Here is a 25,014-nt window from a genome sequence, read left to right on the forward strand (position 1 = left end):
GAAGTCCAGTTTATCTGTTTTTTCTTTTGTTTGTGCATTTGGTGTCTTGAAGAAAACATTGCCTAACCCAATGTCATGACAGTTTACTCCTATTTATTCTTGTAAGCCAAGACTACATTTATTGATACTTACAGAACAGAACTTGTTAGACCAAACCTGTTGATAAGCAGGTCTCCAAAATCAAACCTTGGAATATATACTCTTATCTCTGTTAGCCTGTTTTTTTTTTTTTTTTTTTTTTTAAAGAGAGAGAGAGAATTTTTAATATTTATTTTTTAGTTCTCGGCGGACACAACATCTTTGTTGGTATGTGGTGCTGAGGATCGAACCCGGGCCACACGCATGCCAGGCAAGCGCGCTACCGCTTGAGCCACATCCCCAGCCCTGTTAGCCTGTTCTTGGAATCAGTTTAATGAGTGGAACTCCTTGTGCATTATCCTAGTTTCTTTCTTATCTGACCAGTTTGTTGATACATTTTAAATTTTGATAAACTGCATTAAATTTATTGCAGCATATTTCTATGTATTAATGGTTTACAAGTATGTTTTTTTAAGACCTGCAGGCTGTTAGCCTTTATAACTTAGTTCCTGCTATTATTCAAAACTGAGCCTGACAGAAATTAAACTCTTCTTCCTCCAAAACCTACTGCTGTGTGTCTGCTGCTGGTATTACTTAATTTAACATTTAGTCTTATTTCTTTTATGTATGTCAGTTGTTTTCTAGTTGACTTTTAAAGATTGCTCAGCACTTTAATCACATCTAGTTGATTGTGTGCACCGGGCTTCCATCCAAAATTTTGCTTGAAGAAAGTGTTCTGTAGCTAAAAAAAAAAAAATTTGAAAAACTAAAAAAAAAACCCTTCTGCCTTGTGTCCAGTCAGTAAACAAACCCAGGTGTTTCCTCTTTTCAAAGGTCAGTAGCATGGTTTGTAAGAAATATTTTTAAAAACTAACAGAAAAATGCACAAGACCTACAAGCACATTCAGTGAATTTTCACTAAGTCAACATGTTTTTGAAACCACTATTCAAATTGAGAAAAAGCAATGATAGTGCACTGGAAATGCTTCTTCCCAACAGGTGGTCCTCTGCTGAATTAGCATTGCTGCATCATATGGTAATTCTATTTTGTGTGTGTTCATGTGTTTACATGCACGTGTGTGGTACTGGGGATTGAATCCAGGACCTTGAGTATGCTAGGCAAACTATTATACTGTGTATAATATTTTGGAACTTATAATATTTTGGAATTTATTTTTTTTAAACTAGTATCATACTGTGTATAATATTTAGAACTCTGCCACTGAGTTACATTCCCACCCCCTTTTTTTTTTTTTTTGAGAACAGATTCTCACTAAGTTGCTCAGGTTGGCCTTGAACTTGACATCCTGCCTTAGCCTCTTGAATAGCTGGGATTATAGGTCTCAGCCACTATGCCTGGCTTGATAATTCTACTTGGAATTTTTTGAGGAACCACCATATCATTTTTTCAAAAATACTTTTAAAAATATTTTTTTAGATGTTGATGGATCTTTATTTTATTCATTTATTTATACGCGGTGCTGAGAACCAAACCTGGTGACTCGCACATGCTAGGCAAGCACTCTCCTCCTGAGCCATAACCCCAGCCCAACCACCATATCATTTTTTTTTAATATATTTTCATTTTTTAGTTGTAAATGGACATAATATCTTTATTTTTTTGTTTTTATGTGCTGCTGAGGATCGAACCCAGGGCCTCACACATGCTAGGCGAGCGCTCTGCCGCTGAGCCACAACCCCAGCCCACCATATCATTTTCTATACTTGTTATACCATTTTGCAGTCCTGAGCAAACAATTCTAGTTTCCCCATATTCTCTTCCTTTTCTTTCTTTCTTTTTTTAATAGTAGCTTGTTTACTGTTTTTATATCTTTAGAGAAATGATTATTCAGGTTCTTTGCCCATTTTTAAAATTGGGTTATTCAAATTTGTATTGGGTTTTGAGAGTTCTTTATATATTCTTATCAGATGTATGATTTGCAAATATTATCTTCCATTCCACAGGGTGGTTTTTTTTGTTTTGTTTTTTACTTTGCTGATTGTGTTCTTTGATGCGTAAAAGTTTTAAAGTTTTATGTAGTCCCATTTGTTTTTTCTTCTGTTAGTTGTGCTTTTGTTTTATAGTTTTGGGTCTAACGTTTAGATCTTTAGTCCACTTTGAGTTAATTTCGTATATTATAGAAGTTAGGGATTCATTTTCTTTCTTTTACATGTAAATGTACAATTTCCACATAACTATGTATTAAAGATACTGTCCTTTTTCTTTTTTTTTTTTTTAGAGAGAATTTTTATAGTATTTTTCAGTTTTCAGTGGACACAACATCTTTATTTTTATGAGGTGCTGAGGATCGAACCCAGCGCCCCACACATGCCAGGCGAGTGCGTTACCCCTTGAGCCACATCCCCAGCCCAATACTGTCCTTTTTCTATTGCATGGTCTTAGCACAGTTGTCACAGATTATTGATCATACACTCAAGAGTAGTTGTGTGTGTGTGTTTTTTTTTTTTTTTTTTTTTAGTAGTATCGTACTGTGTATAATATTTTGGAACTTATTTTGTTTAATTCTGTATTCCTGAGATTAACCATAAGATGTCATTCAATGGAAGGAAGTACCAGAATACACCTAATGTGAATAGTTCTATTCTTTGCTGCAGCATAATCTTAAAACAGAGGGTCAGTAGAAATAAAGCTTTGTCACAAAAGCCTAAGAATGTTATATTTATACATGTATCAATAAGAATCACAGGCAGGGCATTTGTTACATCTCTTTTCATCGTGTCCTTAGGCATCAGGCCATCATAAGAGAGGATAGCATTGTTTTCCTTTTAAGTTTTTTTAAAAGCCATCCTCTGGGTGGTTGAAATAATATTTTCAAGGCAAGAAACACTGGGAATATAGCTTCCGTCTTCCCTTGTAGATTCTGCTTCAGATTAGCACCTGATATCAGATGCTTGCTCCTAGGTGAGCTTCTTGTCATTTTGCCACAGGATAGACACATAAGAGCAGGTCATGCCTGGGCAGAAGGTGATGATAATTGTGAGCAGGACTATCCAGAGGCTAACACTGGAGTAGAACAGCTGCTCCACCAGTCATCTTCTCCTAGAGCTGGCCTAGTCAGGGTTGCAGTGATTCTTCTACCTGGGGTACATCTTCAGTTCATCTCAAGGCATTCTCATTCCCCTCAGCCAGGGCATCATCTTTGAATTTGCCCTGATCTCTGGTGTAGTCTCAGGCCTAGTACACTCCTCCAGCTGAGATGCCAGTGGCACACTGCAGCCTTGTTGTCATTTGATTTTTAGATAATAATATCTGAAGATGATTATGTTCTAAAGTAGAAATCAAGAGTTCTGGCACTTTTTGCTTTTCTAAACCATCAATATTGAGGTCACATTTTAGAGCAAGAATTACTAAACTGTTTTTGTTTGTTTGTGGACCACTCTGATTCCAACCTCTTGACTCGGTGAAAAAATGTGGATTATAAAACAGCATGTAGTATATGGATTCACTTTTGTAAAAATACAAAACCTTTTCTTTATCACTACCTAGTATGTAAAATAGTAAGGACTCAATAAAAACTGTATAAAAAGAATGCACAAGAGGGGCTGGAGTTGTGGCTCAGTGGTAAAGTACTTGCCTCGCATGCACAAGGTCCTGGGTTCAATCCTCAGCACCACATAAAAGTTAATAAGAAAAGATATTGTGTTCTTCTAAAACTAAAAAAATATTTAAAAAAAAGAAACAAGAATCCTACCAAAAAAAAAAAAAAAGAGAATGCACAAGAAAAACAATGAAGTTTTATGTACCAAATTATCTATTTTTAAAAAATGTTGCTCTTTATTTATTTATTTGTGATGATTAGTAAAAATGTAGGTACTTTATAGAAGGAGCTGTGTAGGAAGTCATAAATTCTATTATTCCCTGAAATAGCTCAAGCCACTTACAAGTTTTGTTATTCTTTTCCTATGAAAGGCAAAATAATTGTTGGTATGTGTCATGAGGGAATAGTATCTTGCACAGTTCAGACACAAACAGAGCAATTGGGATGTAATTCCAAAACTAATAGCTTAGTTTCATTTTAAGATGAAACAGAGCTGATAGGTTTCAGATATAATAACAAGTGAATGGTGGCTATCTTACTTTTGCTTTCAAATAGCATGCTTAAATACCCTTGGGTGGAGATATTTTAAGGGACCAAAATAGAAGTTGTTCTTGTCCTTAGTAAGCTTGTGAATTAAGGTTTGGGAGGTTACTTTCAGAGTTCTGCCCCCCAACCCCCAGGAGTGCTTCGCACTGAGCTATATCCCCAGACCTTTGTTTGTTGTTTGTTTTGGGGACAGTGTCTTGCTGAATTGCCTGGGCTAGTCTCAACCTTGTGATCCTCCTGCCTTAGCCTCCTGCATAGCTGGGATTATGTCCATGAACCAGTTTACCCAGCACTTTTAAAGTTCATATACTTATGTTAAATTAATCGTTACATTATTGTTGTTTAACTAGTTATTATTTTAAAAGTAACTAATAAAAAAGAATTACTTCAACCAGGCACAATAGCTCCTGTAATCCCAGCTGTTTAGGAGGCTGAGGCAGAGGATCACAGGTTTGAGACCAACATCAGAAATTAGTGAGACTCTAAGCCATTTTGTGAGACCCTATCTCAAGATAAAAATAAAAAGGGCTGGGGTTGTACCCCAGTGGTAAAGCAGCCTTGGGTTCAATTCCTGGGAATGCCCCCCCCACACCTCCACCAAAGAGAATCACTTCATATTTCAGAAATATAATTTTGGATTTGTTTTGTTGAATAATGTAAATTTTGAATTGGCCAATTATAAGTCAATGTATTGAGTATTTAAGTTAGACTCTACTAAATATAATTTTAAAAACAAGTAAATTTTTTATGAGTAGATAATATTTTACTTGGTAAAACAATTTCAAGGTATACATAGTGAAAAATCTTCCTTCCACCTTGTCTCCTAGCCACCAAGTTCTCTTCAATGTTTCCAGGGATATTGTGTACAAATACAAGCATCTCTGTATCTACTCTATTTAGTCATAAGTAATAGTGTAATATCTTCTTGTACCTTGCTTTTCTTAAGTACAGAATATTTTATTTCTGTATCTAATTAAGTAATCAGACTAATTGTTGAATTAGCAGACACATATGGTGGTAACATGCCTTTTATACCAGTGACTTGGGAGGCTGAGGCAGGAGTATCACAAGTTCCAGGCCCATCTTAGCAATGTAAGAAGACCCTGTCTCAAAAAATAGGTAGGTAGGTAGGTAGATAGATAGGACTAGGGGTATAACTCAGGGTTAATGTATCCCTGGGTTCAATTCCCAGTACCAGAAACACACACACACACACACACACACACTTGTTGAAATAGGCACTCTTAAAAAATTTCCATGTTACAAATAAGGCTACTAAGACATCTCATTTTAAAAATAACTTTTATATATTTTTAGTTATACCTGATGGTAGAGTGTGTTTTTTTTTTTTTTTTTTTAAGTTATGGGTGGCTATAATACCTTTACTTATTTATTTATGGGGGAGAGTACTAGGGATTAAACTCAGGGGCACTCAATTACTGATCACATCCCCAGCCCTATTTTGTATTTTATTTAGAGACAGGGTCTCACTGAGTTGCTTAGTACCTTGCTTTTTGCTGAGGCTGGCTTTGAACTTTTTTTTTTATTATTGATTGTTCAAAACATTACAAAGCTCTTGACATATCATATTTCATACATTAGACTCAATTTTTTTATTGGTTTAAAACATTACAAAGCTCTTGACTTGTTTTTAAATTTTTATTATTATTATTATTATTATTATTATTTTTAGCTGGCTTTGAACTTGAGATCCTCCTGCCTCAGACTCCTAAGCCACTGGGATTACAAGCATGCGCCATGCCCAGTTTATTTATTTATTTTTATGTGGTGCTAAGGATTGAACCTCACACAGGCTAGGCAAGCGCTCTACCACTGAACTACAATTCCAGCCCGGTAGCATGTGTTTTGACATATTATATATACATGGAGTATAACTTCCCATTCTTCTTGTTGTACATGATGTGGAGTTAACAGTGGTTTTGTATTCATATATGAATATAGAAAAGTAATGTCTGATTGATTCTACTGTCTTTCATATTCCCACCCCACCCCAGATATCTCAATTTCTGAATAACTTGTCTGTGTTCAAATATCTTATATTTATAGAATTTACTTCATCTGTGCTATTTATTTTTTTAAATTAATATTTTTTAGTTGTCAATGGACCTTTATTTATTTATATGTGATGATGAGACTCAAACCCAGTGCTTCATACATGCTAGGCAAGTGCTCTTCCACTGAGCCAAAATCCCAGCCCCCTATTTACTTTTTATTTAGAAAAAATTGTAAATTTAAAATTGAAGACTGCAATAAAGAATTTCGTATACCCTAGAGTCCCTCCCCATTTGGTTTTCTGCAGTAGTCTCAATACTATTGGCAAAAGGAATCAATCTATCCAGTCATATGGTGCATGCCTATAATCTCAGCTACTCAGAGCCTGAGGCAGGAGGATAACAAATTTGATGCCAGCCTGGGCAACTTATTGACACTCTGTCTCAAAATAAAAAATAAAAAGGGCTATTATATAACTCAGTGGTAGAGTGAGTTATATAATCAATAGTCATTTCTTCAGTCTTTTCTTGACTTTCATGACTTCAGTGTTTTGTTTTGTTTAATATCTTTATTTATTTCTGTGTGTTGCTGAGGATCGAACCCAGTGCCTCACACATGTGAGGCAGGTGCTATACCACTGAGCTACAGCCCCAGCCCGACCTCAGCGTTTTTGAAAATCACAGGCCACGCTGTAGGTTATTGGTCAGTTTGCACTTGTCTTATCTTTCCTGACAATAATATCCATATTATGCAGTTTGGGCCAGAATTTGCTAGAAATTATGCTGCTTTCTTCTCATTGCATCTTTATAGGTACACAATGTCAATTTGTTCCATTACTCCCATTTAAAGGAGAGAAGAGGAAGGAGGACAGGAAAGAAACTTAAATGGGTTTTCTTTTCAGACACTCCCCTGTTCAGTAAATATCTTTTTCTTGTAGCATCCTGGTGGAGAAGAGGTTTTGCTAGAACAAGCTGGTACAGATTCAACTGAAAGCTTTGAAGATGTAGGCCATTCCTCTGATGCCAGAGAAATGCTAAAGCAGTACTACATCGGTGACGTCCATCCGGTAAGAACTATTAGGGGGCTAGAAGCACTTGTGCAGAGAAAGTGACGCAACAGCCATAGAACTGCATGAGAGAAAGAATTATTAAAATAGAAATTCATTTAACCATTCATTAGGCTTGACTTTTCTCCATTATCATCCTGCCTTAGAGTGCAGCTAATAGTAACTTTGAAAAGCTAAGGGAGCTGATTTTGGATTATTTTTATTGGTTTTTTGATTATTGTATTGTAGTTAGCAACAGCTGCACTTAAAATAGGTGTGGTTGTTTTTACAAGTCCCTAGCTAAAAAGATAACTAACTACAGACTTTTTTATTGAACCCAGAAGAGCTTAACAACCGAGCAATATCCCCGCCCTTTTTTATATTTTATTTAGAGACAGGGTCTCAGTGAATTGCTTAGGACCTCATTAGGTTGCTCAGGCTGGCTTTAAACTTAAAAGATCCTCCTGCCTCAGCCTTCCAAGCCACTGAGATTACAGACATACACCACTAGGCTCGTCATCTATGGACTTTTAAGCCTTCTAGACATACTATTCTAACAGGAGACCCTGATATGCTAAGGGTGGGGTGCCATTCCTTTTTTTCAGACCTGTAGGTCTCCTAGGAATTCTCTGCCCACCAAATGTAGTCTCATGTTTCAAGGTTAGAAGCAAGCACATATTAAGAGTTCATTTGGATATTTCTTTTCTTTTCTTTCTTTCTTTTTTTTTTGGTACCAGGAATTGAACCTAGGGGGACTTAATCATTGAGCTACATCCCCCAGCCTTTTTAGACAGGCTCATGCTAAGTTGCTTAGGGCCTTGCTAATTTGCTGAGCCTGGCTTTGAACTTGAGGTTCTTCTGCCTTAGTCCATTTGGATATTTCTTAAAACATTGTTTTCCTCTTTTTAACAGAGTGACCTTAAACCTGAAGGTGGTAACAAGGTAAGATGTTATCCGATTTGTCTTTTGTATTTCAAGTGTTTGTAGTTCTATTTATTCAAGTAGAATTGTTTTGTTTTGGTTTTTTTAACGTGTTTGTTTTTCCCAAGCAAAAATTCTATTTTTCAGGAATTTGGATTTAGTAACTCTCAGGAAAAATGAATAGCTGGGTCTTACACAATAGGAAACAATTTGCTAATGCTTCTGTATGCTTTCTTCTTTTTTTTTAAATTGCAACTCCAAAGTATGCCATGTGTGGTTTTGAAAGAAATTAGTTTATGGATTCAGTTATAGAAAAGTACTTTACCCATGCCTCATTTAGAACAGTTGTAAATAATTGCTTCTGTCTGAAAAAGAATTTTCTTTTTTAAGTTATTTATCTTATCTTTTTATCTTTCAAGTTATTGAAAGCGACCTCTCTGTTCTTATTTCCCAAGGTTTTTTTTTTTTTTTTTAAAGAGAGAGAGAATTTTTTTTTTTTAAAGAGAGAGTGAAAGAGGAGAGAGAGAGAGAGAGAATTTTTAATATTTATTTTTTAGTTCTCGGCGGACACACATCTTTGTTGGTATGTGGTGCTGAGGATCGAACCCGGGCCGCACGCATGCCAGGCGATCGTGCTACCGCTTGAGCCACATACCCAGCCCCAAGAGAGAGAATTTTTTAATATTTGTTTTTGAGTTTTCGTCGGGCACAACATCTTTGTATGTGGTGCTGAGGATCGAACCCGGGCCGCACGCATGCCAGGCAAGCACGCTACCGCTTGAGCCACATCCCCAGCCCCTCCCAAGTTTTTATTTTATTTTTGTTTTAATATTTATTTTTTAGTTGTAGTTGGACACAACCTTTATTTTATTTATTTTTATGTGGTGCTGAGGATCGAACCCGGGGCCTCACACGTACTAGGTAAGTTGCTCTATCGCTGAGCCACAACCCCAGCCCCCCCAATTTTTATTTTTAAAAATTTTATTTTGTAGCCCCAAATAGACTCACCCCCTTTCCAGTTATTTACTGATTTTAGCAAAAACAAGATTAAATACTTGTGTATTTGAAAACCTTAATGTGCTCTGCATGACATTCTAGGAAGAAAATATGAAAGCATTTTCTGCTTCCCACAAGCTGAGTACTTCCAACTCCCGTATTCTCTTATATTTCCCTTGACTCCTGTCCTTTAGGTAATTGTTAGTCCACCCTGTGATTTAAAGGGACAGCATTATAGATGCTACTTAGAACATTATGGGTACCACACAACCTCCCCTTGTCTTCTTTCTAGCTTCTTATAGCATTCCTCATTGAACCATAATTACCGAATGAGATTGACACAGCAATATAAGAATTTTTTCAATTGAAAAGATCGCTTACTTGGCAGTTGCCATCTGTTGCTTTGCAATCCAGAACATTTATATAAATTAACTCCTCTGTCTTGCTATACTGTAGTACTCTGAACCATTGAGTTGTTTATGAAAGGGGAATTCATAATTCATAATATTGGGAATTCAACTCAGAGTCTCTCACATGCCAGGCAAGTGTTAAGCCACTGAGCCATATCCTCAGCTCTATTTTTTTTTTTTTTTTTTTTTTTTTTTTTTTTTTTGGCAATACTGGGGATTGCATCCAGGAATGCTCTACTCATGAGTTATATCCCCAATCTTTTTTATTTTTTAATTTTGAGATAGGGTGTCACTAAATTTCCCAGGTTGATTTTGAACTTGCAATCTTTCAACTTCAGCCTCTGGAGTAGCTGGGATTACAGACATGTGCCACTGAACCTAGCTCTTCAAACACATTTTAAGCACTGATGGTGTGTGTGTTGTCCCCTCCTCACACATGCACTACCATTCTTGAATCTTCACATGTGGTATTAAGGTAAAATTTGAACTAAGAATGAGCTTAATTATTATATTGAATGTATCCAGAAAATTTAGAGGTCAGTATTTGATCCAAGGAATACTCCTATTTTTATAAGAGATACACCTTTATCTAAGAGCCATAACCCATTTCTGCACAAGCCATGAGGCACCCTTTATATTAAGGTAGCAGGAAAATATTTTTGCAGTTACTATGTCTAGAAGTCTGTAAATTGCTTCTTGTTGCTATTTTTCTTTCTTTGATAGTATAGTTAGGACCATTCTTCAGAATGGAGAGCAGTGTTCCACATATTCTGTTTCTTGTAGTGCCTAAATTGGATTCCCATGGAATGAACATGAAAATACACATAAAACATGTATTTCTTGAGTTTCCACTACTGCTGGTTCAAGAGCTTTGGACATGGGGTTTGGTAATTTGCATTTTAAGTAACCCAGATGATAAGTAAGCAAGCACCAAACATTTTGCTAAATGATAAGCCTATCATTTTTATGAAAACCTAAGAAATTTTAATTCTCTTCGTGGAAAGCATTGTCTGCGGGTCAAAGAACTAATTAGAGATTTGTTAGCTGAATTATAACTGTTTTAAGTACAGGAAAAGAAACCATTTCAGCTCACTTAAATTCTGTAATAAAAGAAGTCTCCAAATATACGTTAGCTCCTTCCTGGGTTAAAGAATGACTAAAGGCTCCGTTGGCAAGCCTATTTTCCCCATGTCACTTGTACCCAAGGGACATGTCTCTACTAAGTAGAGTCAGGCTGTTGTGTGTTTCCAGCCACAGTGCCGCATTTTTGATCAGGCAAAGGAAGCCTTTTGGAAACCTTTCAAGGCCACCTACGTAGACTTTCAAAGAGTCTTCCAACCTGATTTCAGTTCCAGGAAGAAATTCTTGATCCTTCAGATTTCTTTCTTACAGAGGTTTAAATAGAAACGTTGGTGTCTAGGATGTACGTATCTTTCTTCTTCATTTTTCTATCTCTGGTTTAAACATTCACGAAGAAATGGAAATGAAGTTGATATTATTAATTACTTTCCTTTTTTAAAAAAAAAATTTTTAGTTTTTGGCGGACACAATATCTTTCTTTGTATATGGTGCTGAGAATCGAACCCCGGGCCGCACGCATGCCAGGCGAGCACGCTACCTCTTGAGCCACATCCCCAGCCCCTTACTTTCCTTTTTCTTCATTTAGGGGTGAACCTCTGTGAGGAAGTGATTTTTCTTTAAGCCTACTTCAGCCTTATGGGCTTCTATTTCTGTATGTCCTCTTTGTAACACACTCTTTCCTTAGGAAAAAAAAAAGTACGCAAAATGTTGCTATTGCAGAGGATAAATCAGGAATCATTTCCTTGTTGTTTGTTTTTTTTTTTTTTTAAGAAGCTACTTTTCTTTTGCTTTTACTACAACACAGTCCATGGCCACCATTGTTTTATTGTTAGATAATAATTCCTGAGTTGAAAGCCCTGAAATATAAAATTTTAAAAGCTTAGAAACTCACAGATCTTGAAACAAGTCTTTCTTCTTTACATCAAAGATAACTTATAAGAGTTAAGAACTGTTTTGTCTTTGAATATCTTCCTCGCTGGATTAACTCCCATGCTGAGAAGTGTTAATCTTCTCCTTGCATTTGACTTAATGTTTTTTTCTGGTCTACTTTTCGTTATGGAAGCTCACCTTCAAAACAAATTTAGGGGGTTTTTGGCTCAGTGGTACAGCACTCGCCTAGCAAGAATGAGGCACTGGGTTCTATCCACATAAAATCACCACATAAAAATAAATAAATGAAAATAAAGGTATTGTGTCCACCTACAACTAAAAAAATATTTAAAAGAAAAAATTAGTGCCAGGCATGGTGGTACATGACTGTAATACCAGTGGCTCAGGAGGCTGAGGCAGGAGGATCACGAGTTCAGAACCAGCCTCAGCAACTCAGTGAGGCCCTAAGCAATTCAGCGAGTCCCTGTCTCTAAATAAAATATAAAAAGAGCTGGAGATTGTGGCTCAGTCATTAAGAGCTTCTGAATTCAATTCCCAGTAATAAAATAATTAATTAATTAAAGATAGTAAATATCAATCTATAATTATGTTTAAAGGCAGATATAGTTTTTCCCTCCTCATGCTGATTTTTCTTGCAAATACAGTTTTCTGTCATATAATGTACAATACATATATAACATTTTACCTCCTTTTTTATGAAAGAAATACTTAAAATATACGTCATTTATAATTATGAATGTAGTTAGTTGGTTACTATATTAGTTCATTTTCTGTTATAATAACAAGATACCTGAGATTGGATACTTTATAAAAAGAAGAGATTTATTTAGCTTATAAGTCTGGATGTTCAAGGTGATGGCATCAGAATCAGCTTAATTGTGGTGAAGTCCTCTTGGTAGAAGTGTAAGGGGAGGGGAGGGGATAGTAAAAGAAAGAGATGGAGAGAGTGAGATCATATGACAAGGCAGAAAGCGAGAGAGGCAGATCAGGACCCTCATGAGAACTCCATTGATCTCTTCCAAGGGTATGCCCCCAATGCCCTACGGATCTTCCATTAGGACCTCTACTAATGAGGAAGAAGCTTCCAATACGTTAACTCTTGAGGGATACACTCAAACCATCATTCAAATTAATAGCAGTTACATTAAACTAGAAGTTTACTTTTAAGAATTCTTTAAGGGGCTGGGGATGTGGCTCAAGCGGTAGCGCGCTCGCCTGGCATGTGTGCGGCCCAGGTTCGATCCTCAGCACCACATACCAACAAAGATGTTGTGTCCGCCGAGAACTAAAAAAATAAATAAATATTAAAAATTCTCTCTCACTCTCTCTTAAAAAAAAAAAAAGAAAGAAGCAGCATGCTAGAAGCCACTAGTCTGCCATTTTTTTTAAAAAAAAAAAGAATTCTTTAATATTCCTATCAACTTACTATCTAATTTTTTAAAAGTTTAGAATGGGCATGCAGATGCCCTTTAGATGAATAGTGCTTGCTGTTTACTAAAGAACTTTGGTTGTTTAATCGTTTTCTCTTTGTTTGTTTTGTTGTTGTTTTTGATTTTGGTTTTGTTTAGTTTTGTTTAGTATTTTCCTGATACTGGGGATTGAACCCAGGGGTGCCTGACCACTGAGCTACATCCCCATTCCTTTTTATATTTTATTTAGAGACAGGGACTCGCTGAATTGCTTAGGGCCTCATTGAGTTGCTGAGGCTGGCCCTGAACTTGAGATTCTTATGCCTCAGTCTCCTGAGCCACTGGGATTACAACCATGCACCACCACACCTACTACTCAATTTACTTTGAAAATTATTGAGACAGGGCCTCGAGAAATTGCTGAGACTGACCACAAATATAAGATCTTCCTGCCTCAGCTTTGGAGTTACTGGGATTACAGGCAAGCACCATCAGGCCCAGCTCATTGTTCCTTGTTTTGTCTGACATTTGTGTTTTGTAACATATTTTTTTTTAGAATAAAGCATAGAATGTCATTGTAAACCCACTGTTATAAAACAAAATGCCCTGTCAAGAATTATATGAAGGATTAACATCATTTTGGGAAGCTTTGTTTAGAAATGATATGTAGTTTTGCAAAACAGGGATTAAGATAACATGCTTTTCAAAATAGCTGTCCAGTGTTATAAGTTTTTTTTCACTTCTTAGGTTTCAAAAGAAATCATTCTGGGCTAGGGTTGTGGCTCAGCGATAGAGCGCTCACCTAGTGCCTGCGCGGCCCTGGGTTTAATCCTCAGCACCACATAAAAATAAATAAACAAAATAAAGGTATTGTGTACAACTAAAAAAATAAATATTAAAAAAAAGAAATTGTTCTGTGAGCATTACAATTTTTTTCTCTACGAATGTGTTGCATATCTTAGCACAATACGTTCTTAAGAGGGCTGTATAGAAAGTTGTTTCATGGAATTTTTTTGTTTTTTAATTTTACCTTACCTACAGGGAAATTTTTTTTTAAGAGAGAGAGAATTTTTTAATATTTATTTTTTTAGTTTACGGTGGATACAACAGCTTTATTTAATTTTTATAAGGTGCTGAGGATTGAACCCAGCGCCCCTCACATGCCAGGTGAGCACGTTATCGCTTGAGCCACATCCCCAGCCCAGGGAAATATTTTTTACATAACCAGACTGACTCAGGAGATATAGTTTGCAAGGCAGTAATTGTTAAACTGTATTCTCATCCAGAAAGAAATGGTTTGTAGTGACTCATATATTTTTGTAAGAAGGCTGTCCCCAAGATTCATACCACAGCATCATAGTTAGAACTATAAAATGTTGAAATCATGTACTTTTCAGTTTTCAAATGTTTTAGGTGTGAAATACAACTAATACTAAAATTCACATAGTGTTGGTTTATGGTACAAGGTCTATGGTATTAATGGGGGTAAAATTCATTCTCGTATGTTTGAAGCCAAAATTCCCAGTCTTTTTTCATAAGTTAACTTTTGCCTACAGTTACTGAAATGTACTAAATCTAAAACTATAAAAGACCACCCAAATGTCTATTAAATTTTCTAAAGGTGTTCTGTGGCTTAACATTGCTTCCTCCAATTTTATATGCTTGGAATCTTCTTGAAATAGCAACCATCCACTTTAGGGATTAAAATATAAATTCCTTATACGCTTTATACACCTTGTATTTAAGCTTTTGAAAGCCTAAATGTAAACTATTATAGGTTGAAGGTATGCTTATAATGCCTTGCCTCTGTATTTTAACACATTATAATTATAATTGGCTCATTCTTTCCTGAGTTTATGTCCTGATGAGAAGGTACACCACATTCCTTAAGTGTGTGTGTGTGCTCCTCTCTAATGTTTTCTCATACGCAGAATTTCCTCTGCTGACACCATGGGATTACTAGATGTGACATTTCTTTGTCATTTTCTTAACTATGTCAGATTGGATCAGTACTTGAGGTGCAAGACCTCTTGGAAGAGTGTTTGGGAAAACAATCCTTTATAGAGCTGATGGGAGAGGGAGAACTCAACACATGCTCCTTCAATCTCCAAGACATGAGAGAATGGTATTTCCTTTCTTTGCTCTTGTAGCCATACATGGTGGCACTTGCCTGTAATCTCAGCTACTTGGGAGAGTGAGGCAGGAGATTAGGTAGTTCCAGAACAGCTTCAGCAACTTAGTGAGACCCTGTTTCAAAATGAAAAACCAAAGGGCTGGAGATGTTGCTCGTGATAGAGTGCCTAACATGCACAATGCCCTGGGTTCAATCCCCATTACTGCAAAAAAAGTTCACATAGATTTTGTTACAATACCTTTGGCTCAGAAAATTGTGTCCAAGGGGTGGGGATATAGCTCAGTTGGTAGAGTGTTTACCTCACACCATGGGTTCAATCCCCAGCACCACAAAAAAAGAAAATTGTGTGAAAATAATTAAATATTATGTTAGGATTGAAATTCTTCTAATATGAGCCTTTTATTTTCCAATGAGAAAAATGTTTTAGCATTGACCTGAAAGATACTTAGCCTTAATTTCAGTTATGAGCAGCTTTATGCAGTTTACTCAGGTATTATAAAATATTTCCTTTTAACCTACAAAGCCCATCTTTGGTATTTATTTGTATATTAATTTATTTATTTAATTATTTTATGTGGTGATTAAAACCTAATGAATCTTGGGCCTGGGGTTGTGGCTCAGTGTTAGAGCATTTGCCTAGTACATGTGAGGCACAGGGTTTGATCTCCAGCACCATGTAAAAAAACTAAATAAACAAAAGTATTGTGTCCATCTACAACTGAAAATATTAAGGGGGGGAAAAAACCCTAATGAACCTTGAACTTTAGGACCCAGTTTCATCTATTTATTTATTTATTTAAAAAATTTTTAGTTGTCAATTGACCTTTATTTATTTATTTATATGTGGTGTTGAGAATTGAACCAGTGTCTCACACATGCCAGGCAAGCACTCCACCAAGTAAGCCACAATCCCAGCTCTCCAGTTTTAAACTGTTAATTTATATTAATTTTGAGCTAAAATCATAGAAGACTTAAGCAATTTTTTTGTTTGCAGATGTATTCCAAATCTTTGGAAACTAAAGAAACGTGTATTAATTACCTGGTTGAGCTTATGCTAGAACTTTGGGTTTGATCTGCTCTCTTGTAATAATGTCGTAATACTGGATTTCTTTCTTTAACAGTTGATTAAAAGTGGGACCACTGTAGTTTGGAATTTACTTGTTTGTCAGTGTTCTAAAAGGAATAGGTGCTTGTTTCTCTTCTCTTTTCTCCAAAATGTTGGGCAGCTTGGCCTTTTTTGCCTTCAGAGATGAATTAATGTTAAAACAGGAGCATTTTAATTCAATAAACACCATATATGTTTTTAGTTATTTTAGTTATTTACCATAGTGTTATGGTCTTGGTTCTCTTTTTTTCTTCTTATTGTGTTATTTAAGGTTCATCCTAGAGGCTAAAAGTGTTGACATACAGAGAATCCATGTATATGAACTCTATATTACTTTATGTAATTATAGATTCTACATCTACGTTATACTACTACAGCCTCCCAAACTATAAGATAGTAATATTTTCAAAGATTGACCTGTAATGTGTTTTTTTCATATCTTTTATGGGTGCATTAAAATTATACATAATGGTGAGATTTGTGTTAATGTTTTAATTGGCCCAATCCATATTATACTAACAGAAATGTCCCAGATAATAAAAATCATCAAGTGCTCAAAGAAGTTTGGTATGGTATATATTAGTATGGTTTATCTAAAGCCTTTTATTGGAAGTTTTATTTGCCTATAGGCTAATTTCTTTCAGATTTGGGGCATATGTTTATTTGCATAACATTGTTTTGTATACAAGAAATTAATACTCACTTCATGGACTGCTTTAAAGTGTATCTTGTCCAGTATGTATGATTCCTGGAAATTCTTTGAGATTATTGAAAATCGTGATTAAGCTGATTTAATACACTATATACATGCCCTGCATACCTCTACATATTTTCTTTTTTTTTTTAGAGAGAGAGAGAGAGAGAGAGAGAGAGAATTTTTTAATATTTACTTTTTAGTGTTCAGTGGACACAACATCTTTATTTTTTTATTTTTATGTGGTGCTGAGGATTGAACCCAGGGCCCCACGCATGCCAGGCGAGCGTGCTACCGCTTGAGCCACATCCCCAGCCCCACTTCTGCATATTTTCAAAGATGTTACTCTGAGCAATAGCAACCTACGCTAATAGGTTTTTGTCCTCTGGCAATAGGTTAGCAGGACTTTATACTATGTAGCTAATTAATGGAATTATTAATGTCACATGATATTTAAATGGAGTAAAAATAATTTTAATAACAATTTTATTGATGATTCACATACCATATAATTCATCTATTTAAAATGTAGAGTTGGGCTGGGGTTGTGGCTCAGTGGTAGAGTGCTTGTCTAGCATTCATGAGGCACTGAGTTCGATCCTCAGCACCACATAAAGTAAAATAAAGATATTGTGTCCACCAAAAAACTAAAAAATAATTTCTTTTAAAAAAAATGTATGAGTCAATGGTTCTGAGTATATTCACAGAAGTGTGCAACCATAATCACAATTTTAGAAGAAACTCATTATGTAAACCCTCTGCTCATTAGCAGTCATTTTCCAGTCTGCCCCCTTATTCTTCCTTTCCCACCCTAGCTGTAGGCAATCACTAATCTATTTTTTGCTTCTATTGATTGTTCTGTTCTGGATATTTTTATGTAAGCAGGCTTAAATATGTGGTTATATATGTCTGGCTTCTTAGCTTGACAATTCATCCATATCACGTATATTAGTTTAATTGCTAAAGTTTGTTTTAAAGATTATTTTGGTATTTTTCTTCCTTTGAACTGCTGTCTCTTCCTTTTTACTGTGAAATAAACCCTAAGATCTTTAGTCATATTATTATGATTTCATAGAGTAAACCAGTTCATTTCTGTAAACCACAAGCAGTCATCTGCCTGATCTTAGAGCACTTCACAGGTTATATGTTCTTACCATGTTTTTAGAGAATGTGATCTTAGCTACAGCCAGTAGCAAGCCCAGCTGAACCAGGCCTATCATTGTATTATGTTTCAATATAAGTGTGTATCATTAGCAATTTTTTTTTTACTTCTAAAAATGTTTCATTAGTGATTATTCACTGGAGAGTATCAGTATGTTATTAGAAATAAAATTTATGGTCCTTCTATTGCTTAAGGTTTCATAACATCAAAATGCATGAAAGATAAAGTTCTGTTATTAGCTACAGAATTTATATAAATATGCAAGAAGACTCAACATGTTGTATTAATCTTTTTTCTTTTTGTTATTTTTGAATATGTATCTTCTTAAGGATCCTTCGAAAAATGATACATGCAAAAGGTTGGTATCCCATTAAAAGACTTCCTTATATATAATGTCTGACAAGAGATTCTTTCATGAATATTCATGTATAACACACTTAAGAGCAGTGGTGTACACCTGAGGATCTTAGCAACTTAGCAAGATCCTGTCTAAAAAAAAAGTAAAACAAAAGGCTTGGGGCATAGCTCAGTGGTAAAGCACCTCTGGGTTCTGTCCCCAGTACCAGAACAAAACAACACAAAACAAGACTAGTCTGGGCAAACACAAAATAAAAGTACAGTATGACAGCTAGTTCATTTTTGGTCAAAAGTCATTACAAATTTAATAGTTCTTTGACAGCAGTAAAATTAATTTTTACAGTTTCAAGCATTTTCAATAATCTAAAAGATTCACACCTTGAGTTATTTTTAAATCTAATGATGACATAAAGATGGAGTCATAGTTATTAAGAGGCCAATATGCAAGGGCAAGTACCTATGAAGTCAGGTCCTGAGTGTGTGCTGTTCATCCTACCTTGTGACTTCCACTTCACACTTAAGTTTCAGTCAACCCTCACAGGTGCTATAATTATATTTTAAACAGGAAAAGATTTATTAGAGTCATATTTAGGAATTTGGGTTTTCTCAGAAGTTTGCTTACAGTATATACCTTGCAGTATTTTTAGTAAAAGGGTATTATTAGCTCTGAAATGTGTAAATTACCATCCCATAAATGTCTCTACTTGAGATGACTGTGGAATCCTTGGCTTATAAAGAATCATAGAGATGATGTAATACTGTCTGCTCTGTCTTTTGGAGATCTCAAAGGATTTTAGGCAGAAAATGTCTTTTTTCTTCTATAAAATACCAATTCTTTTATTTGAAGTAAAAGGCATCATATAAAAATACGTATTATTGGTAATTTAAGTTTCCTCAAAACTAAAGACTTTGATTCAGCCAAGTGCTACATAAAGATTTTGAAAATAGCTGGACATGATGGCACAGCCTGTAATCCCAGCTATTGAGAAACTGAAGCTGTAGAATCCAAGTTTGAGGGCAGCCTAGGCAACTTAGTTAGACCCTATCTCAAAATTTTAAAAAGAGGGTGACTAGGGCTGGGGATGTATAGCTCAGTGGTAGATCTTGGGTTCATTGCCCAGTACCACAAATATTTGAAAATATAGGGATATAAACTTGTAGTTGATTTATGCTATACATAAAACTGATTAAGAATTATTAATAGAATACATAAAGACTTCTTGCAAATGAAGTTTTTAAAAATTAATAGAATATGAGAAAAAGATTTATGACTTTACAGAAGAAAAAACACAAATATAAGCATATGGAAAAAATTTAATGTCATTTATCACCAAAGACATACAAATTAAAATCATAGGTATAGCTGGACATGGTGGTGCATGCCTTAATCCCAGTGACCCCAGAGGCTTAGGCAGGAAGATCACAAGTTTAGGCCAGCCTCAGCAAGACCCCTAGTAACATAGTAAAACCCTGTCTCAAATAAAAAGGTTTGGTGATATAGCTCAGTGATAAAGTGCCCCCGAGTTTAATCCTTAGTACCAAAAAAGAAAAAGAATTATAGGTAGCCAGGCGTGGTGTTATAGGATAATCTCAGCGGATTGGGAGGTTGAGGCAGGAGGCTCAAAGCCAGCCTCAGCAACTTAGTGAGGCCTTAAGCAACTCAGTGAGACGCTGTCTCTAAATAAAATACAAAAAGGACTGGGGGTGTGGCTCATTGGTTAAGTGCCCCTGGATTCAATCCCTAGTACCAAAAAATAAAATCACAGATATATTTCACACCTACTAGCTTGTTAAAAATATAAAATTCTGAAAATTAGTAGACTTGGTTAGGAAGCAAATCACTAAGTCTTTTAAGCACTCTTATGGCAATATAAATGTGTACAATCACTTTGGAAAACAATTTGACATTATCTAGTAAATATGAATAATTTTTAACCCAGCAATTCCATTTCTAAGTATATATTCAATAGAAATATGTGCACAAGCTGGATATGGTGGCACTTACTGATAGTTCCAGCTATTTGGGAGGCTGAGGCAGGGGTCACTTGAGACCAGAAGTTCAAGACTAGCCTGGGCAACATAACAAGACTATATCTTAAAAAAAAAAAAAAAAAAAGAAAGAAAGAAAAAAAAGAAACATGTGACAAGTATACCAGGAAATACATACAAAAATGATCATAGCAGCATTATTCAAGGTATTCAAACACTAGAAACAATTACATATTCATGCATTAATAAAATGAATGAATAAATTCATATGTATCTATACAGTAGAATACTACAAAGAAAAAAAATAAGTGTATCATAACTACATGCAGTAATTACATGCAATAACCTGGATAAATATCCAAAGAAGAAAATTCTATCTTATGGCATGAAGTTATTGTTGAATCTAGTTCTCCTTCAGTGCAGTATAAATGCATTTCCCCTGCTTCTCTTCTCAGTAGCTGTTAAGTAATGGGAAGATTTTATTAGAATTGGTAGTCAACCATTCTGTCTTTTGTACTGAAGAGTTTTTCTTCAGAGTTTACTCAAGGTTCCTACCTTTGGACATAGTCTTTCATGGTTGCTCTTCAAGAAGTCTGAATTCATTTTTCTTACAGGGACATTAACAGCCACATTGCTATTACACATGCCATCTTGATTGTTTTTTTAAAAGGCCAAAATTCTAAACATGTTCAAGAGTAGCTTTTTGCTATTTTTCAGTGTACAAAGTGCTAGGCATGCTTAGGCAAAGAGAATCATTTTGCCATGAACCTTACTGGTTTTATTGACTTGGAAACCTTTTAATATCAAATCTGGATATGTCATAAGTTGAGGGGGCAGCCAGGTCATTTGGATCATGGAAGAATTACATCTTAAAAATTAGAAATGCTTTTAAATTCTATTAAAAGAATTAAAGAGAATTATTACTGTTCCAAAACTCCTCTAAGAGAAGTCTTCTGTAGTACTTCTTAATCCAAGGGTCATTTGTTTATCTCTTTAGAACTATCAATGATGTTCTGTATGCATGTATGTCCTTTGGTTTTATAGTGTTAATTTAAGGAATTTTTTTTTTTTGAGGTACTAGAATTTGAACCCAGAGTAGTCTACACTGAGCTGCATCTCCAGATGTTTTATTTTTTATTTTGAGACAGGGTCTGACTAAATTGACCAGGCAAGACTCAAACTTGTAATACTCCTGCCTCAGCTTCCTACACCACTGAGATTATAGGTATGTGCCATCACACTTGGCCATGAGGATTAAATTTTTAAAATACATAAGAATACTGTTTACAATTTGATAGTGTCACTTCTAGATTTATAATGGGATAGATATATGAATACCTATATGTTTATGAAATGTATCTTATTCTCTTTTCCTAAATATTTATAAATATTAATTTAGACTGGAGGTGTAGGTCAATGGTAGAGCACTTGCCTAGCATACACAAGGCCCTCAGTTCTATCCCCAACATCACCACCAAAAAAAACCAAAAAATTTACAGACTATATGGAAAACAAAAGCACAAAGAAAAATTTACACTATCCATAGTGTAAATAACCACTCTGTCTTTATAGAAATATCTATAGAAATATATGCTACTATGTGATAAAAGCAGTTAAATTTCTCAAAGTAAATCAAAGGCTCTTGCCTACATAAATATTAAAATGTGAAAGGTGAAAGGTAGTGAATGATTGGTATAAAATATTCACAACTTCATTGCTTTTTTTCTTCCTATTTCTAGTTGCTGGGCATATTGGATTTTCCCCGTCATAGGCGCTATTCTCGTAGGTTTCCTGTATCGTTACTACGTGGCGGAAAGTAAATCCTCCTGAGGAGACCGTGTTGAAGTGTGGGAAACACATCCACTTGGGAGTAAAAATTGGGGACTTGCTGTGAGGGCTATATTGGTGTCCTCTTGCTTGAATCCTGCCGGTTGTATTCTTCCCCCTTGGAGCCAAGACAGTTGACCAGACATCCACCTCCAATCTGGGACCAGTGTCCTTCATCTCTGAGAGCCTTACTCCCAAACTACCTGCTCACTGTCCTGTGTCTTTGCCATGTTTCTTCTCTTCACTTATTTCCACAGTATCCTTACATTTCAAACATTTGTGTTAACGATTGTAATTCATATGTCATAGTGACATTATTCTTTGGAAAAAATGCTTGCTTTCCAGTAATTTGAATGCATATTATACATTCTTACCAAGGCAGCACTCTAATTTTGAAGGTTTTCTTTTCCCATATTTCTTTCAAGTAAATATTTTTTAAAATTCTGATAATTCTATTATCACAAGGAGTTTATTCATGAAGTTAGGTACACATCTGTTAAAACACACTGCCAAATGATCTTGTTCCTTTTTATATTTGTTAAAAGCAGAAAGAACTATGTGGTTATCTCCCTTGCAGGCTAATATAAGCTGATAGCTCCTCCCACTCCCAGCCCCTTTTCATTTCAAGGGATGCTGAACAAAGATGTGCCTCCCTTTGATTTCTTGTGGGTGAGAAAAGCCAAAGGAAGGGAGGGATGAATTGAGGTGACAGAACCCTGGCAAGTTCAGAGTAATCTTTTGAAAACACTACTTTAAGATGGGAGTTTAGAAATGACACCAAATCTTCTCTTTGATTTGTCACTAATTTCTAACCGTCTTTCTCTTTTTCTACCTTTATTTTATTGGTAAAATATAAGTGTATAATTATGTCTGTAGAGCCTACCAGGGATTCTTGCTGCTGTTTTGTTTATCGATTAGCAATTTTTGGTTCCCAGTTTTACACAAGTAAGAGATTTCAGTTTGATCTTTTGTTTGTCCGAGTAAAATAACTTCCATATAAAATGTCATTTGAAAGTGGGAGATCATGACAAAAGGCAGTTTTCCATTTCATCTGTATTTTACCTCCATGGCTCCAACTTGTGGTTTTGTGCTTTCCATTAAGATTAAAGAATTGGCAGTTTTTTCCCCTTCCTTGGATGTGTGTTTCATTGAAAAGTAGGTTATTATTTAGAATTATTTACTATTTCTTATTGGGCTAGGTATTCCTCTGGCATTTTTTACTCCTCTTTCCCCCTACTGCCCTCACCACAAGGAAGCACCTAAATAGATAGTATACTGGCTGTTTTGTGTCAGTAGCTATGGTGATTTTTCTCTCTATTCTTTGAGGATTATTAGTCTGCTTCTGGGCCATTGTCATTTCCAGTAAGGAGCAGCTGGTTCAAGAAGGACTGTAGATGCTGCTCAGTATCTTCTCCCTCCCTTCCAGTTTGCCTAGTACTTGAGGAGACAGGAAACTGACCAGTAAACCAAGTCTGCTCATACAAACTATTTAAGAAAAAGTTCAACCCAGATTTTATATCCTGTGACTTAGCAGTTGAATGAATTCAGAATTCATCAAAATAATATTAATCTTTTTCTTGCATACTTGGATATGATATTTTGGAGTTATTTCTGGCTGACTTTTTTTATATATCTGATATGGATATAATCAAACTTTTATCTTTAGAAAATATTTGTATTATAAGATGCTACTTTAAGAAAATGCATTAAATAGTTGGCTATTATGTAACAAGTAGTATGACTTGATGCACCTCCATTTAAAGACAAGAAAGGGTTGTCTTAAATAAGGATTGGTATGTAATTGCTATAATAATTAAGTTGCATGATTACTTGGAGTGGATTGGGATAGAGGTAAAGAACAAAGGAGTATTGAGGACTTGGAAATGGAATCCTCAAAGCTAATGCTAAGCTAGAAGATAACTTGGATCAATTGTAAAGTATTTTGGCAGTATCTAAAATTGAGTGAAAAACACCTGGCTTACAAGAAATGCTAGAAGAACTATAGTCTTAAGTAAAATTGGTGTTTTTGATATTTCTAGGGGAAACACCAGACAGTGTTTTTCTATTTCATATTGATTTTTCCCCCCATTTATATGTGGACTTACTTTTTTACTAAGAGCCAGAGGGAAAAGATTTTCAGACTTTGTCTCTATTGTCCTTGAAATCCATGTAGAACCCAGGGCTTCTTTTGAAGTACTGCTAATACTATGTCACTTTGTATTATAAAAAAACAATTTTAAAGTCCATTTACTGTATAATTTTGCTGTCTTCATAAGCAGCCAGGTGAAAAGTAGCTCTTGAGTGAGTTTGCAAAAGTTTTTCTAAACTATAAATTATACAGCACAATAGCCAAATCCACCCAAAAGGACTTTGGTTTCAAAGAACTAGATTTGAATTTTCTACACAATCTTGGTGTTAGTAGCTCATGGAATCCCCTCTGAGAGCAAATGGAGCTAGTCCCTGTTGGCTGACAGTGTCCCCCTAGGCCTGGGGTGTTCCTCTTTTGGTGTTTTTTCCTGAGGAGGGCCAGCTGCTGCTGCACACTGTACTGTATACATAATGGCTGGTGAATGCAAGGAGGAAATGATACAAATTTTGTGTTACAAAAATATAGGATGTAGGGCCCGTTCTCCAAAATTTCTCAGCCCCTTGGGAGTTGGTTTTCACTTCCAGATGACTTCTGTATTCATAAAGGTAAGAAGGCAATGGGGGACAAAGTGTATATTGTGTTTAAATCTGCTCGTGTGACAGCTTAAGCATAAGCAGAAATCCATTGGAACCTATCATTTGAGCCTGT

At 35.5% G+C, this 25,014-nt stretch overlaps 1 protein-coding gene across 1 annotated transcript in view; it reads left to right on the forward strand.

Annotated features, from left to right (window-relative positions):
• Positions 1-23,348, forward strand: part of CYB5B (cytochrome b5 type B) — a 31,460-nt gene extending 8,112 nt beyond the window's left edge. Inside the window, exons 2-5 of the mRNA XM_081275532.1 lie at positions 7,135-7,263; positions 8,155-8,184; positions 18,374-18,402; positions 22,130-23,348. Coding sequence (XP_081131658.1) covers positions 7,135-7,263; positions 8,155-8,184; positions 18,374-18,402; positions 22,130-22,220 — 279 coding nt within the window. The 3' untranslated portion in view covers positions 22,221-23,348. The remainder of the gene's footprint in view (positions 1-7,134; positions 7,264-8,154; positions 8,185-18,373; positions 18,403-22,129) is intronic.
• The last annotated feature ends 1,666 nt before the right edge of the window (positions 23,349-25,014 follow it).

The sequence above is a fragment of the Spermophilus citellus genome (genome assembly GCF_964194105.1).
Source record: "Spermophilus citellus genome assembly, chromosome: 18".
Lineage (NCBI taxonomy): Eukaryota > Metazoa > Chordata > Mammalia > Rodentia > Sciuridae > Spermophilus > Spermophilus citellus.